The sequence below is a fragment of the Monomorium pharaonis genome, chromosome 9 (assembly GCF_013373865.1).
Source record: "Monomorium pharaonis isolate MP-MQ-018 chromosome 9, ASM1337386v2, whole genome shotgun sequence".
NCBI lineage: Eukaryota > Metazoa > Arthropoda > Insecta > Hymenoptera > Formicidae > Monomorium > Monomorium pharaonis.
The window spans coordinates 21,056,401-21,071,227 of NC_050475.1; the positions used below are offsets into that span (position 1 = coordinate 21,056,401).

General features: G+C 50.1%; 2 protein-coding genes across 2 annotated transcripts; both read right to left on the bottom strand.

Annotated features, from left to right (window-relative positions):
• Nucleotides 1-217: 217 nt before the first annotated feature.
• Nucleotides 218-10,685, bottom strand: LOC105835557 (brain-specific homeobox protein). Its single transcript, XM_036292023.1, has 3 exons — nucleotides 8,224-10,685; nucleotides 7,479-7,716; nucleotides 218-4,922 (listed from the first exon to the last, which is right to left on the bottom strand). Exons 1-3 carry the CDS (start codon nucleotides 8,575-8,577, stop codon nucleotides 4,480-4,482), a joined length of 1,035 nt encoding a protein of 344 aa, XP_036147916.1. The 5' UTR covers nucleotides 8,578-10,685; the 3' UTR covers nucleotides 218-4,479.
• Nucleotides 10,686-10,758: 73 nt separating this feature from the next.
• LOC105833050 (slit homolog 1 protein) lies at nucleotides 10,759-14,632 on the bottom strand. Its single transcript, XM_012674459.3, has 6 exons — nucleotides 14,414-14,632; nucleotides 13,732-14,003; nucleotides 12,361-12,620; nucleotides 11,980-12,271; nucleotides 11,754-11,912; nucleotides 10,759-11,689 (listed from the first exon to the last, which is right to left on the bottom strand). The coding sequence occupies exons 1-6, from the start codon at nucleotides 14,568-14,570 to the stop codon at nucleotides 11,363-11,365; spliced, it is 1,467 nt and encodes a 488-aa protein (XP_012529913.1). The 5' UTR covers nucleotides 14,571-14,632; the 3' UTR covers nucleotides 10,759-11,362.
• Nucleotides 14,633-14,827: the final 195 nt, after the last annotated feature.

Here is a 14,827-nt window from a genome sequence, read left to right on the forward strand (position 1 = left end):
AAAAATGTATTTGTAAATTTATGTAACGTGCAAAAACTAATGAACATTTAGTCATATCAACATTTGTAGACATGTACACACAAGTAAATGTGTAAAAAAAATATGCAAGTTTTCTTTAAAAAAAATTTTTTTCAAAAGATGTAAACTTTTCGTATTTTTGATTAGAATACCTTGACAATGACAGTTGGGGGCCCGGGCCAGGATCAATGTTTTTTTCTTTTTTGTTTCGCGCGACAAACCGGACGCTCCTATCCCCGCCGACGTCGTCGAGCGCAGCCTCAACTGCTGTCGAGCGGGTCCATCTTGAGGCTGTGCTCACTCGACACGAGTATAAAGGACCTTTAGTCTTTACTTCTTTAAACGTCGTGATAGAGTGGTTGAGAGATGGGGGAGGGGAAGGTGCCACTCGACCGGTGGCGGAAGAGGCCGCGTGTGCCCTCGCCGAGGGGCCGCGACACGGGGGCGAGTCTTTGCCTTTATACAGTAGAACGAGGGCCACTCGAGAGGCCAGGAAGCGCCAAGGTGAGGGCGACTCCGTGACTATCGTCGGATCTACCGCGGCAATTATTTTTAAACACGCCGCGTAGATAGGGATCTCTCTCTCGACGAGAGAGAAAGAGAGAGATTGTTGCGGGGGTGTCTTCTTCGCCCTGTAGTTTGCGCGAGTACTAGAAAGCGGCTCGACCGTGGGGACCGTAGAGCACAGCTTTTAAATAATCGCGCCTCTCGAAATTGCTGATTAGAAGCGCGCCGAGAGAAAGAGAGAGAGAGAGAGAGAGGGGCAACGTACGTCGGGCCGCATTTCCGACCGGGCCTTTCATCCAACAGCCGCGTGTCACCTCCCGCGTTCGCGCTCTCGCGTCGCTCCTTTCCCGGGGAGCGCGCTTTCACGGTGCGCAAATCGAATCAGAACGCCCCCGCAGGGTCGACGACAATGTTATTTGTTAGCGGAAGCGTCGTAGTAACCGGAGGTTGAAACGAGGCCAGATTGCCGCTGTGATCGAGTTAAACGGCACGTGGGCAGTAACGCCGTTGTCTCTATAGCCGAGTATCCACTCCTCGCCTCCTCACGCGTATCACGTGTCTTCCGCGTCCTCCTCTCTCTATCTCTCTCTCTCTCTCTCTCGTCTGCGAGATCAGGCAGGAATTTTCGCGTGGGAAAGGAAGGCAGAGGGAGAAAAAGAGGAGAAATCCGAACGTTTTTTTTGCGGCCGGGCTGAAAACCCTCCGCGACCGACGGCCGAAGGGTTTTACAGGGCGGCTTTATTTCGGGGATCGTTGAAGAGCCGCGGATTGACACGCGGCGACGTCTTGACAGCTTGTTAGGCTAACGGCTCACCCTCGCGCGCGCGGCCTCTTCGACTCGGGACCCAATTCGCTCACCCTCTCTCCCCGTTTTTTTTTTCTTTTTTCCGAGCGGATTAAATTGATCGACGTATCGTCGTCGACATAGACTCTCGCAAATTCACCGGATGGATTTCCTCTATCGACGGAAGTCGTAGGTCGCCCACCTTTCGCCGGCCGCATCACACGTTGAACCCCGACGGCGACGGGGGCGACCTATGGTTACACATTCGGGCATCGATACCCGCCGAACCCCCGGCGACTGAAAATAATGAAAGTAATGGGAACACGCCCACTGCATTTAGCCCGCCGAACTAAAGCGCGCCGCGCGCTCTGTAACCCCTTGTTGCAACACCCCTTCCACGCGCGCGCGCGCGCGCGCGAGAGAGAGAGAAAGAGAAAGAGGACCCGCGTATACTCGCCGCCCGCTGGCGCCTTGCTCGTCCTCGCTCTCGTTCTATACCCTATTGGCCATTGTACCTGCCACTTCATTGTCCTTTATTTCATTATTTTCGCCGCATTCCGCTCCGTCTCCCTCGGCGAGGGGCGCGCGAAGCCTCCCCCTTTATTTACGTACCGTAATAATAGACGTCTTAGCGGAATCTAATAAACGTCATAAATGGCCCCGTGATTTCATTAAGCTCAACCAGGCCCTACCTGGCTAACCCCGAACGCGCGTTTCTTCCGTCGAACAACGCCGAGCGCGTGTTATCTTCCTAGCATCAAAGACCAAAGTACCCTCCCATCGTCCCTTCACCTGCCATCCCTGTGCAATCCGCGCGTCAGAGCCACCCTCCAAAGACAGACGCGCTTTCGCCCGTTTCTCGTTCACTAAAATTACACCTCGACACGTCGTTTCGAGGAAGAGAGCCCGCTCTCGCGGAATCTCCTTGGAGAATCGAAACGCGTCATCGTGCGCGAGACGTCGATACAAACGTTCGCTTTCCCTCCTCCCCTTCTCCGCCGCCCTCGACATCTCTCGCTTCCTCCCGTCGGAGAGGTAAATCTCGCGTGGATTGGTCTCGCGCGCGGTCGCGATGCCCCGTATATACATCCATCTATCCGATGTGTATCCGAGAATGTACCCCGTGATTTCGTCCCGATAACACGATTACGATCCTCTCTTCGTCCTCTCTTTCTCCACCCCCGCGAATCGACGGCGAGAAGGGAAAGTAGGGAAGCCCGAGGAGAGGGTAGGGGATATAGGAGAGGGATGGAAGCGTGGCGCGGCGCCATCCTCTCTCTTTCTCTCTCTCTCTCTCTCTCTTCTCCCCCTCCCCCCTCTCACTCTCTTTCTCTTTCCGTACGCATCCCGCTGCCCCCCGAGCCCGACAGCCGACAGAGTAGCTTCGCTCGCTCTGATCCCTCGCAATTACTTCCCATTATCTGGGTATTAGGATTCACCCCAACTGGAAGCACGACGTGCCCCGCAGGCGCCCTCGCCCGCCGCCCGTGACACGCGCGCCCGTTGGAAAATCTCTCTCTACCGTCGTCCGACTCTCGCGATGTCGTCTCTTTTCTTACTTAACAGGCACTTGCCGATCTTGCCGATCTAATGTCGCCGCAACAGGTAGCAATAAAAACGACGCCTGCTTCTCGCCGATCATTTCGCGACCGCGCGAAATCATCAAACGCATTCGCACACAATTGCCGATTATTACTCTTAACGCGTCGTTTGTTTAACGAATGTCGTGTACGTCACAGGTGTCCTTTTTTCATCATCGTAAGCGTGTAACGATAAAATACATCGCGTGATTAACCTGGAATGATTTTCACATCCTAGCAACGAGAAAATAAAGTACATCTTTACTGAACAAAAACCTATATTTTTAAATATTGAATGAATCTTATATTTTAAACGAGACTACTATTTCCGAACAAGATCTTCACGATTAGTGTAATGGAATACTCGATTGTTATCTCACGTCGTTATCTAGCTGTTTATTTATTTATGTCCGATTACCGACCGGAATTTTACATTATAAAGAGCATTTTTCAAAAATGTCAACAGCCGATTACTAGCGATTATCAATAATTGATGGCTAATAATAGTAGTCGACGCGTCAACGAAGCGGATCTCCTTGTCCCTCCCGTCGTCGATTCGACGCCTCGTTAACTTCCGCGGAAATGTCTTCGAGCCGAAATGTCGCGCCGACCATTAACGAGACGATAAATAGACTCGATCGTTGTTCGCCGCGATCCACTATGCAATTAATTAAATGTCAATGCCGATGTACGATGCCACATGGGCGTCCATAAAACGTTGCGTCCGAGAGGCAACGTCCTGTTTCTAATGTAGCGATTAACTTTAATCTCTCGGTTTTACTTTTTATCTTCTCTCTTCTAGTTCTAAGAATTAGGAAAAGTGTAAGTTAAATCGAGATAAAAGTTTATTCGGAAAGCGGCATAAGTCGCGCGTTCCTTAGATGCAAAGAAACTCGTCGGATTTCTCTCCTTCTCCTTTTCTCTCACCCCCTTTCCCCTTCCCCAAAGATAGATTACTCGAAATTCCAGAAAACCACCCTGGGAAGAGACAAATCGAGGAGAAACAAGTGTACACATCGCGTCAGAGCATGACAGTTTAATTCTCAACGAAAACCACGGCCTATTTTTACACACTTGACTATAAAAAGTAACAACAGACCAAGTACCGTACTTATTTACCGTATTTCGCTATAAAAAGTAGAGATTTCGGAACCGGCAAAATTTCATTTGCTTTCTTTCTCTTGCTTATCTTTCCTCCTTCTTATTTACGTTAAGGGAAGATCCAGCGACGCTCCGGCGACGATACCTGCGTTCTGCGTTGCGAATATCGTAATTATTATTTCAGTGTGACACACACACGCACACACACACACACGTTAAATATACCGCTCGAAGATGCGCGAGGATTCTTCTCTTGGTTTCTCTTCTGCCGGTCCCTCGAGAGCGGATGTGGAGGGACGATCTCTGCCGAATTCCGTGTTCTCCGTGTTACGCAACGGAGCTTTAGCCTAAGGTAAATTCTCGGTAGGGGCCTGGTACCCACGAAGACGAAGATTATCTCTCTTTTTCCTCTCTCTACACGTGGTAGCCGTGATTCCGGTAGGAGACGAGCGGCGACGCCGCGCCGCCCGGGCTCATCGTCGTCGCGTCTCAGCGATGCTGACGCTGGGCGGAATGCTGGCCGTGCTGCAGCGGCTGCTGATGGTGCAGGCCGACCGTGTGCGGATGAGAATGCGGATGCGAGTGCGAATGCGGATGAATCGCCGCGTGGAGGATCCTGGGCGGCGTGCCGCGTCTGGACGACAGGGGTGGTGGCAGGGTGCCGCTTCGCAACGACGACGACGACGACGACGTGGACCCCGTCGGGGTCGTCGAGATCGTCGTCGACGTCGTCGGCGACGTTAAGGTCGGCGTTGGGCCCGGCGTGGGCGTCGGCGCCGGTGCCGGCGTCGGGGTCGGCGTCGCGCTTGGCGACGGCGTCTCGTCGCCCAGCACGTCGATCTCGTCGTCGTCCTCGTCGTCGGAGTCCGCGGGCGCGTCGCTGCTCGCGCGCGACTCGCGGCCCCCGCTCAACGAAAAGTCTACCGGACGTTCTGTCAACATCAGCAAACAAACATCGTTAATTAATATCTCCGGGACTAATACCGTCCCCCGCGTTTGCGAGCGCGAGATCTTGCGTCGCGAGTAGGCAAGGATATAACGATTTCTCGTTTTCGTTTCTTGATATTTTGAAAAAAATTATATTCGCGGCGGCACGCGCCGCTCTATGGTCTACGATAGCCCTCGGCGGCGAGCACAATCGAGAATATAGGTCTGACCGAGCACTTAGCGGGTAATTGAGCAATTCTCTCGCTGAGAGACGGGTGCGGAGAGACCGAGTCGGAACAAGACGGCGAAAGAGAGGTATCGAAGGAGGGAACGACGATTCCCCGTCGCGCCGCGACGCCGGGGGGTTCCTTACGTACGCTCGCCTCTGAGAGTCTAAAGACGCCAAGGCGGTCTCCGTCTTCTGTGTGTGTCTCCTCCACCCTACTCACCCTCCTCTCGATACCTCCTTCTTGGTTGCTGCCAAGGAGACGTCTATGTAACTCGGTTAGCCCTTCCTCCCGAACGAAGCCATCTTGTCTACCGAGACGAACAACTTAGTATATAGGAGATGCGAACGCCATGGACCAAACTATTTAAATCGCTCGAAATGTCTCCCGTCGTCTCGTTAAATGATCGCTTTTATATTCGTTTCGTGAATACCGGGATGGCCTAACGAGTGTGGGAAAATTCGCGAGGAAAAATCTGCGTCTTCGAAAACAAAAAAAATAATCGCGCGAAGACTGTGACGTTATTTAAAAAAAAACATGTGTTTTCCTTTAAGTTGTGACACTATCTCGGTGAATTTTTCTCCAGGAAATTTATATAATTCGCGCCATGATATAAAGAATAAAATATAATACGTAAATTGCTCGAGGCAGCGATATCATTAATAAAACGAAAATTTGCTTTCAGAAAATTAATGGAAACCACGTAAAACGTTATTGAAAATGAAAGATAACACGTAAATCATGGGAGACAATATCATTGTGTCAAGTTTTCTTTTAGAAAATTAATACAACGCGTATACTAAAAACGTTATCGAAAACATAAAATAAATATAAACGTAAATATATCGGGAGTACAATATTGGCACGAATTTTCTTTTAGAAAATTAATATAATGCATGCCGCGCGCGTGTTATCAAAAAAGAAAAGTAACACGTAAATCGTTCGGGACTACGACACCATCTCGGTGAATTTTTCTTCCAAAAAATCGACGTAATTCGCGCCCTTTTATAAAAAATAAAATACGTAGATCGCCCGAGGCAACGGCACTATCAACGTGAACTTTTTTTCAGACAATTGCCGTAATTCCTCTCGAGAGCGGCAACTGACGTAGATAATTCGACCAACGAAGTGAATTTTCTTGTAGAAAATTAATAAAACGCGCCACGTGTTATCGAAGACAAAAAATTCCACGTGAACCATCAGAGGCAACGGCACCACCGCGGCGAATTTTCTTCCAGGAAATTAATATAACGCGCGTCACGTTAACAGAAAATAAATACAGCCCCGGGTCCACGACCCCACGGGCGGCGAGAGTTTTCCTCTCCGGAGGAAACTGAGGGTGAGGGGGGGGGGGCTGTAACGCGTATCTGCAAATGACGTCACCGGCGAGCGATTATGGTAATATATCTACGACGGAATGCGACCATTACGCAGATACACCGTTAATGATTATAGTTCCTCGCAACGTAATCACGGTTACGGTCTGGCTAGTTACGCCGGAACTTGCGTAATTTATTGTCAGCGGTATTTTGGTTGCATTATACAGATATCGCCCATTAGCGTGACAACAGGGAAGTATTTAACGACAACCGACGTTATAACCCGCCGACATCCTCCCCGCGCGCCTCCTCCACGCTCTCCGCGCTCTCTCCGGCCAGATTAACCGATAACTATGGACCGATTAATCCCGGGTCCGTCGGTCGTGCCGGCGCACTATCGACTCGCGCGATACGCTGCAGTTTGTTCAGCAGTTTATTTCGACGTTCTCCCGTGTCCGCCGACTATATTATCAGTTAAGCCGAATAAGCGCCATTGCGACGCGTTACGCGATACTCTCCGAGGAGATTACACGCCTCAGCGGGATCCACGTCCGGATTGGCTTTCCGGGGTTTTCGGGAACCGGCGCGGAATAAAAGGAAATGACGACAATACGCGCGTAATGTTTTATCTTTTTTTTTTTTTCTTTATCGCAACGGCGCGCAGCCATTCATGAGTTCGCGCTTTTATCTAGGACACGGCGTCATTAATCCGAGTTGATTAACTCGCGGCGCGGGAATACTGCTCGCAGCTGTTTATCGAAAAGTCGATACGCAAATTTAATTTGCCGGTAATTAAGTTACGCGGAGGCTGCTCGACGCGAAATTCCGTAGATATCGTAGATCGCAATGTCTTTTAGGGATTATCAGGCAATATACGCGTAAACATCTCGTTAGAGCCGTTTCGCGAGACAACAAATCGATTTACGGTTTCCCTTTGCCTCCGCCGAGACGTACGATCGTCATCGAGGCTCGGTCGATCCGTAGCGCGAGGAGGGTGCAAATGGACACGACTCACCAGCGGGCGACGTGACGGATATCGATTGCTGCCCCGAAGAATTGGAATTGCCGCTGCCGCCCGTGTTCAGCTTCCTCAGCTGCTTCTTGTGCTTCATTCGCCGATTTTGGAACCACGTTTTCACCTGGGTCTCGGACAGGTGTAACGCCGCCGCCAGCTCTACCCTCTCGGGGGTGCTCAGATATCTCTGCACCTCGAACCTCGCCTCCAAACCCGCCAGCTGCTGGTCGCTGAATACCTGAAGCCGTAAGGAAGCAGACTCTTGTCTCCTACAGTCGCGCGAGAGAGATAAATGTGTTGTATGTGTGTATTGTGGGGGGGAAAAAGAAAAACAAAACATCTAAAAAAAAAATAAATAACTCATCAGAATAGCGAGTGAAAGGAACAATTTAAAGCCTTTATTAGATTATAAGATTGTATAAAGATTGAGAATTGCAAGTTGGAGATTGAGATTCAATTAATCAGAAACCGATTAAAATTAATTATCTGGTTGATCGAACTTTCATCTTCAATAGTCTGATACAAACTTAAATTGTTTATCCAACAACGTGCGTATTACAGACGCGATTTGTGTTTGTTGCTTTCCTCTGGCTTAATGGTCGTGGGATTGATTTGGAGTCAACGATTCGCTTTGTAGAAGATTGACGTAACTTTTACAGGTCGCGGGGACAAAACGTTGTTGGTTGGATGCGGCTTCCGCTTTCGGGTACAGACAGAGGGTGGGTACCTTCGAGGATATACTCACGGTCCGGGCCTTCCGTCGCCGGCAATGCTTGAGGGCTGCCAGTTCCCCGACCCCCGGCACCACGCCGACCCCCATGCCAGCGCTACCGAAGAGCGGTCCCAAGAAGAAGGCCGCCGCGGCGGGCGGTGCCGCGGGATAGCCGGGCAGCAGACTGGCGAACTGCTGGTACTGCTGATGGTGCTGCTGCGTGTGGCCGGCGGTCGGCGTCAGGTGCTGATGGTGCAGCTGATGATGGTGGGCGTGCGGGGTGGCGGTGCCCCGGCTGAGGATATCCTCGATGAGGAACGACGTCCTGCTGGCGGAGGTACCGTTCTGGCCTGGCTGAGCTTGTTGCTGCTGGCAGGTCGACTGCATCTTTCCTCGTTCGGCCCAACCTCTCGTTGCGCGGCTACGACGCGTGCATGCCCCGGCTCGGGTTACATCCTGGTGCGGCGCCAAACTTCCTCGCGAGGGCCTTTCGCTCGCGGATGGGCGACTCTCGTCGACGCCGCCGCGATGACCCGAGGCCGCGTTGTCCCTCGCGTTTCTCGCGGTCACCAGGCGAGGATCCGGGATTCAGGGATCCCTCCAGGGGGTTGTTGTTTACGACGCGACGGCTACGCGAAGCGGTCGCGGGCAGAGCGCTGAAAGAGAAATCTCTCGCGGCACTCTCGCGGAACCGATCACTTTCCTCCCCCGTCGCGCGAGATCACTCTTGGCGGCGGCCAATCTGAGCTCGGCTGATTTATAGACGTCGCGCGTCTCGCACGAGTTCACCCCCTCGACGGAACCGCGAATTGACCACGTCGTCGTCGTCGTCGTCGTCGTGAATCGCGCGAGAGACGTTGTCTATCGCTCACTGTCTTTCGTCGCCGAGTTCACCGAGTTTGTCGTTTGTCAGCGGCTCGTATCGGCGAGCGCGCGGCGCGATTCGGGGCAATTCAACCCCCGCGCGACGCGATCATCGGCAGCTCCTCCCGCCAGCTGGCGGCGTATCCGTACTCCGGTGGTGGAAAAGCGACGCGGCTTGGGATCCGAGCAGGATATCCGAGGCCGACCCGGCGCCCGCATTGGCCGGCGTCGCGACGCTCGCCGTCGTCCGGGTTGGCTCCGCAAAGATCCCAGGGGCGGGACTCGGCCACCCGTTTCCATGGACACGCGCTCGGGTATTCGTGAATCGGACGGCGCGCCACGTCCCGCGCGCCCCCAGGAGGCGGCGGCGATGGAGGAGGGCCGCGGAGGGAGAGTGAGCAAGGATGAGGGGTCGGAGGGGGGGAGGGGGAGGACCGATCCTTCTGTATTCGCGATTCCTCTCCATTCTGTCGCGCTCTCGCACGTAGATAATAATGCGAAGTGCAAGCATGTATATGTAAGAGTACGTTGCGAAAACCGTCGCTTTCGAAAAGCCACCCCTTCCCGCCGCCGTAGCGTCGCGGCGCGGCGCGGCGCGGCGTAGCCCGCCGCTATACGTGCCCGCGACGCGCGACGATTCCCGAGTTCCGAGTATTTGAAAACCCATTTCTCTCTCCCGTCTCTTTATCTCGTAGCTAAGGCTCTAATTTCGAAAGTGTCGCTACTCCACCGGAACACGATCCCCTCCTCGCGCCCGGAATCGACGTCGTCGCGCTCGCTTTCCCTCCTCTCGCTTCCGAGATCCGTCGCAATCAAGTTCCTCGACGCGCGATGGATAAACCCCTGCGCCCCGCGTACCGCCGTATATATCGGTATTGAATCTTGGATGAGAGGACGAGCGGAAACGCGGGATTAAATTACTTAGCGGATCGCGTGCACTGCAGGGCGCTTTCCAAATGGCGGTGTACACGCGCTCGTGCAGCTCGACGAGATGACTAACGTCAATTCCACGTATGAACGAGAAACAAAGTAGATGTAGGCTGCACAAAGTGCAAGGTAGATTCGTAAATTCAACGGAGTGTAACGTATAGAAAATCGCCATCCCCGATTAGAATGAGTGCTCCTCTCGCATCAAGGGAGTAGCGTAAATTTCTTAAAAAACGGGAAGAAAAGAAAGAGAGGAAAAGAGGAAAGAGATAGGAGGAATCTTTTGCTTTAACGGTCTTTATCGTTAATTTCTGAAGTCTCGGCTTTTCGTGCATATCCTCGATAAACTCACTCTCTCTCTCTCTCTTTCTCTCTCTCTTTCTCTCTCTCGCTCTCTCTTCGTCGGCGTGACGACGGCCGGCTATGATTAGGGTCGAGGGACGCGTGCCGACATTTAGACGGGGTTGCTTCTGCGATTATTGAGTAAATTAACGTCGCGGTAATTGCGTTACCGGCGCGTGTCCATCCGTCCGTGTGCGTTCACCCGGCGTCGCTCGGCGTCGCGTAACCCTCGCCTCGACCCTCGCACCCTCCGCGCATTTGCGCCGGGTGAGTGAGAGCCGCCCTCTCCGCGTCGGCTCTGCCCGCAAAGCCGAAAATCCATCGTCCGGGATTTTGGGAAGCGCGGCTCTCGGGAACGTCCTTCGTCGAGGATCGCGAATCCTCCGGGGACTCGTTAGACGGCGAGAGAGGCAAAGGCAGGAGAGGCGAACATTATAAATTTCAAGTGTGTTTATTTGCGGTGCGTCATGATGTGCGGCATACATACAGTCGGAAAACGCGGCGTCTTACAATGGTGCGCGCTTTATCCGAATAGAAAAATGTACATCTTTAACTAACGCTCTCGCGCTGTAGCGACGACACTTTGCCATAGCTTAACAAAACGTACAAAAGATACGCGTATTTGAGGAAGCTTAGACTAGATATATTCGATGCGTCATCCGCGGTGTCGCGGATTCTGTTGCAACTTTTACGTCGCAGCTCTTAAACATTATTCTTTTGTATCTCGATGTTTTTTGCTTAATGTTAAAAAAAGCGTAGCAAAAAGATGCGACTGCGTTAAAAAACGTATACATATTATATATGTACATATACATTTAGCTGTTCATAAATAAGTTCAACTTTACTTAACAAAGCTAAATTTTTACATTTAAAAAATACATAATATATAAATTGTAACCTGTTACATATTTTCCATTATTATTCTCTACTTGCAACAAATAAAATAATTAAATGTCGTGGGTAATACTGGTTTCTCAAAGGAAGTGATTCATAAATTATCTAGCAGAACTTATTCATGAATCAAACCAGTGTATATATTTTAAATGTCATCGTCGTTGGACGCCCGTTTGTAGAAGGCACGGGAGAAGGTGGCGGGACCCTGGGACCCGCAGAAGAAGTAGCCGCGTCGCCAGAAAACGAAGAACATCATGCCGATCGGGATCGCGACCAGGAGACCGATCAGCACCCCCACGAGTATCGCGGCGTCCCTCTCCGGTCTCGCGTTGTACCGGTCCAAGCAGCGCAGCTGTCGGTCGGCCAGATCCGCCAGCTTCTTCCCCTCGTGCTCCGGCGGTGCGGAACAGGTGAGCTTGTCGACCTCGTCTCCCATCAGCGTCTCGCCCAATTCCGGCAGCACGATTCCGATCTACGGCGAGAGACAGTCGTAAATTAGTCGAGCCGTAGTTCCTCGAGCTGTCGTCGAAACTTACCAGATTTTCATTGTCGCAATCGCAGCTCCATTGGTTGTTCATCAGGCGCAACTCCTCGAGATTGTTCCATCTGGGAACGAGCAGCATCGGTAGATACCGGAGAGCGTTGGACGCCAAGTACAGCTTCTTCAACGGCGGCCACGTCATACCTTCGGTGGTCTGCGAATATAGCGGGACATTATTGTCATTTTCGTCGTTATTACCGGGGCCGTCGGCTGTCACGCACCTTGAGCGCCATCGCGTACTCGTCGATTCTCCTTAATTTCTCGCAGTTCTGCACGTGGAGGACCTCCAGGCCGGTCAACGCCGAGAGTCCGCCGTTCCCGATCACCGTCAGATTCGGCATCCCGTGCAGACTGAGCTCCCGCAGTTTCGTCAGGTTGGGAAAGGCGTTCGTGCGATCAATAACGCGTATCGGATTGCCGTCCAAGCGGAGGTACTCCAAGGTGCCAGCCTCCTCCAAGGACTTGGGCAGAACCGTGAGTCGATTGCCAGTCAGGTTCAGCCTCTTCAAATTCCTACGGAAGAGCATCGAAGAGTCCCCTCAGAAAACGTCATTCTCCGATGACAAAATTGCAAATATATCGTAAATCACTCGATGCCTTACTTGGAATTGTGGAACTGAGAGTTCGGCAGTTCTCTCAGCTGGCAATAACTGATATCCAAGTCTTCCAAGTACGACAAGCTGCTGATCGCAATAGACGTACGATAGTCGAATACGCCAAAAGGATTTCCGGCCAAATCCAGCACCCGAAGACTGACAAGATGCTCGAATAAACTCTGATGTAACCAATGGAGGTCGTTGTTACCCAGGTTCAAGATGCGCAGGATCGACAGAGGCTCGTACGCTTCTGGCGAGAACTTTCCCTGGAATAATCAGGAATAACGTCGTTCAAGATAGTGTAGCAGATGAATGGAGAAAAAAAAAACAAATGGTGATTAACAGGTAAAGTCGTAAAACTTCTTTATGCGACTTATGTAAACGAATAATATCCGTTTCTATCAACGTAGATTTTAATCTCAACTTAATTTAGACGTTTTTTTTCTATTTCTTAAAATTAAGAATAAGATAAAAAGTAAAGTTTAAGGCAAAATTAGATTTAATCTACGTTGATGGAAATTGACATAAGTGAAGGTTCTAATGCAGCTTATCTGAGAACAGAGTGAAATATTTAATGCGCGATGCACAGGGATAGCGTAATCATGAGCCACGAGCCTCGTCAATTAGCGGTCTTATCGTGAAACGTCATTTCACTGCCGTATCAATCGATTCTGAAAAGTATCGAATCAGCAGAGCGCTAAAAATTTGACATTTCGTGAAATAAATTTTCTGCGAATTTGTTTCGTCTATCTCAAGTTGAACAAAGAGAAATATTCTTCTTCGAAGTTTATCTTTTGTTATTTCTTATAGTTCGCAAATCGAACATCTGATGATAATTTTCATCGGCAAATAAAAGAGTTTTAGAGCAAACAGAAGAGTTTTCTAAACAAAATCTTTATAGAGACATCTACATAAGACTAATAAAAACATTAATATATACTCACTCACGGAAAAACCGGTTTTGCTGAAAGTTTAACTAGATACACGTCTGAAAATAATTTTTATTGGACCATTAAAATAATCGATTGCTAGAATGTCGAAATTTTAGCAGCACCGCATATCGCTTAAGCGTTCTACATAATTATTTTAATGGCCAACAAAATTATTTTTAAAACATTGTACGCAACTAATTTTTTAGATATAGTACTTTAATAGAACCGTGCGACTGTGACGAATATAAGTGACAATAATATTTCAATACTGTCATTCTAAATACGCGACCGCGTGGCTGTAATGGGATCGAAAGGGTCATGTGGCTGTAATTGCGAAGCATCAAAATCCCTCTCTTATCGATCGATGAATCACGAATTAGAGGCGACGATGTTCGCTTCTCGATCTTAGGTTTAACGCGTTAGTTCGCGATATCATTCTGATTACCTCGAAGACGTGCGGCTGCAATATCTGCGACGTAAGCTGGTTATCATTCAGGTCCAATTCGGTGAGATTAACGAGCTCTTTGAAGGCCTTATAGTCGATCCTCGCGATGCGGTTCCCTCGTAGAATCAGCTTCTCGACGACTATCCTTGGGAAGGGCGTGACGTGCACCAGGTCATTATGCTCGAACGAGATCACCTTGGCCGTTACGTTCAACCATTGCTGCTTCTCGAAGTGCGTGTTCAGGCTCCGGTTACTGCAGTCCACGTAGCTGTCTAAAAATAAGGGTCATTATTGCCGAACGGTTTTATTAGAATGTTTAAAAACTTGGTCAGTATCTAAAAGTATTCACAAAAGATCTGAAAATAATTTAATATATATCTAAAAATACATTTGTCGCTGGATCATTAAAATGATTGTGTAGGAGCTCGAACCGATTGCTAGAATGTCAAAACATTTCCCAGCATACCTAAACGAATCTCACGTAATTATTGCGATGAGCCAATAAGAAAATTTTTCTCAGATCTGTGTCCAGCTTGAACTTTTAGATACTTCAGCAAAAGTCCTTTTTTTCGTGTTAATTAAATAAACATCGAGCGCGGATGTTTGCAATTCGAGGAAAATCGCCTCGCCCCGCGTGTCCTCGATCGAGCTGAACGGTGCAGGTTTTAAATTGCGACACTACCTGTACAAGAGCACACGGAGCATATACTCGTCGGCGCCGACGACGTCGCGTTGTCCGCTTTAATTTCGCTCGGCTGCACAATCACATTTCCCGCGGGATTCTCGCATCTCGCGAGAAGGATTATCGCAAGCAGAGGCACCAACACCCGGAGATCCATCCTAGCGCAGGAAGTCGCGACTTTCTAAGCCTCTCCGCGGCATCAACTTGAAATCGGCTTGACGCCGTATCTGACGGCTCGCGTATGATAACGGAGGTGTATAGCGATAAGATAACATTGCTCGTAATTACTCATCGTTCGAGACGAGGTTCATACAGAGGCGGCGAGAAATAATTCCCGATACTGAATAATCTCTCAGGTGAAACCAATGTTCACAATATTTTGTATTTCGAGGAGATCTTTATGTTTGAAACCTA

Bases quoted from the DNA above. Each gene is read 5' to 3' on its own strand.
- LOC105833050 (XM_012674459.3), bottom strand. From the start codon at position 14,570: ATGGATCTCCGGGTGTTGGTGCCTCTGCTTGCGATAATCCTTCTCGCG. The intron at 12,272-12,360 runs GTAAGGCATCGA...GCTCTTCCGTAG, and splicing joins TCTCAGTTCCACAATTCCAA to GAATTTGAAGAGGCTGAACC. The intron at 11,690-11,753 runs GTAAGTTTCGAC...CTCTCGCCGTAG, and splicing joins ATTGCGACAATGAAAATCTG to ATCGGAATCGTGCTGCCGGA.
- LOC105835557 (XM_036292023.1), bottom strand. From the start codon at position 8,577: ATGCAGTCGACCTGCCAGCAGCAACAAGCTCAGCCAGGCCAGAACGGT. The intron at 7,717-8,223 runs GTGAGTATATCC...TTACGGCTTCAG, and splicing joins GGCGACGGAAGGCCCGGACC to GTATTCAGCGACCAGCAGCT. The intron at 4,923-7,478 runs GTGAGTCGTGTC...TGATGTTGACAG, and splicing joins ATCCGTCACGTCGCCCGCTG to AACGTCCGGTAGACTTTTCG.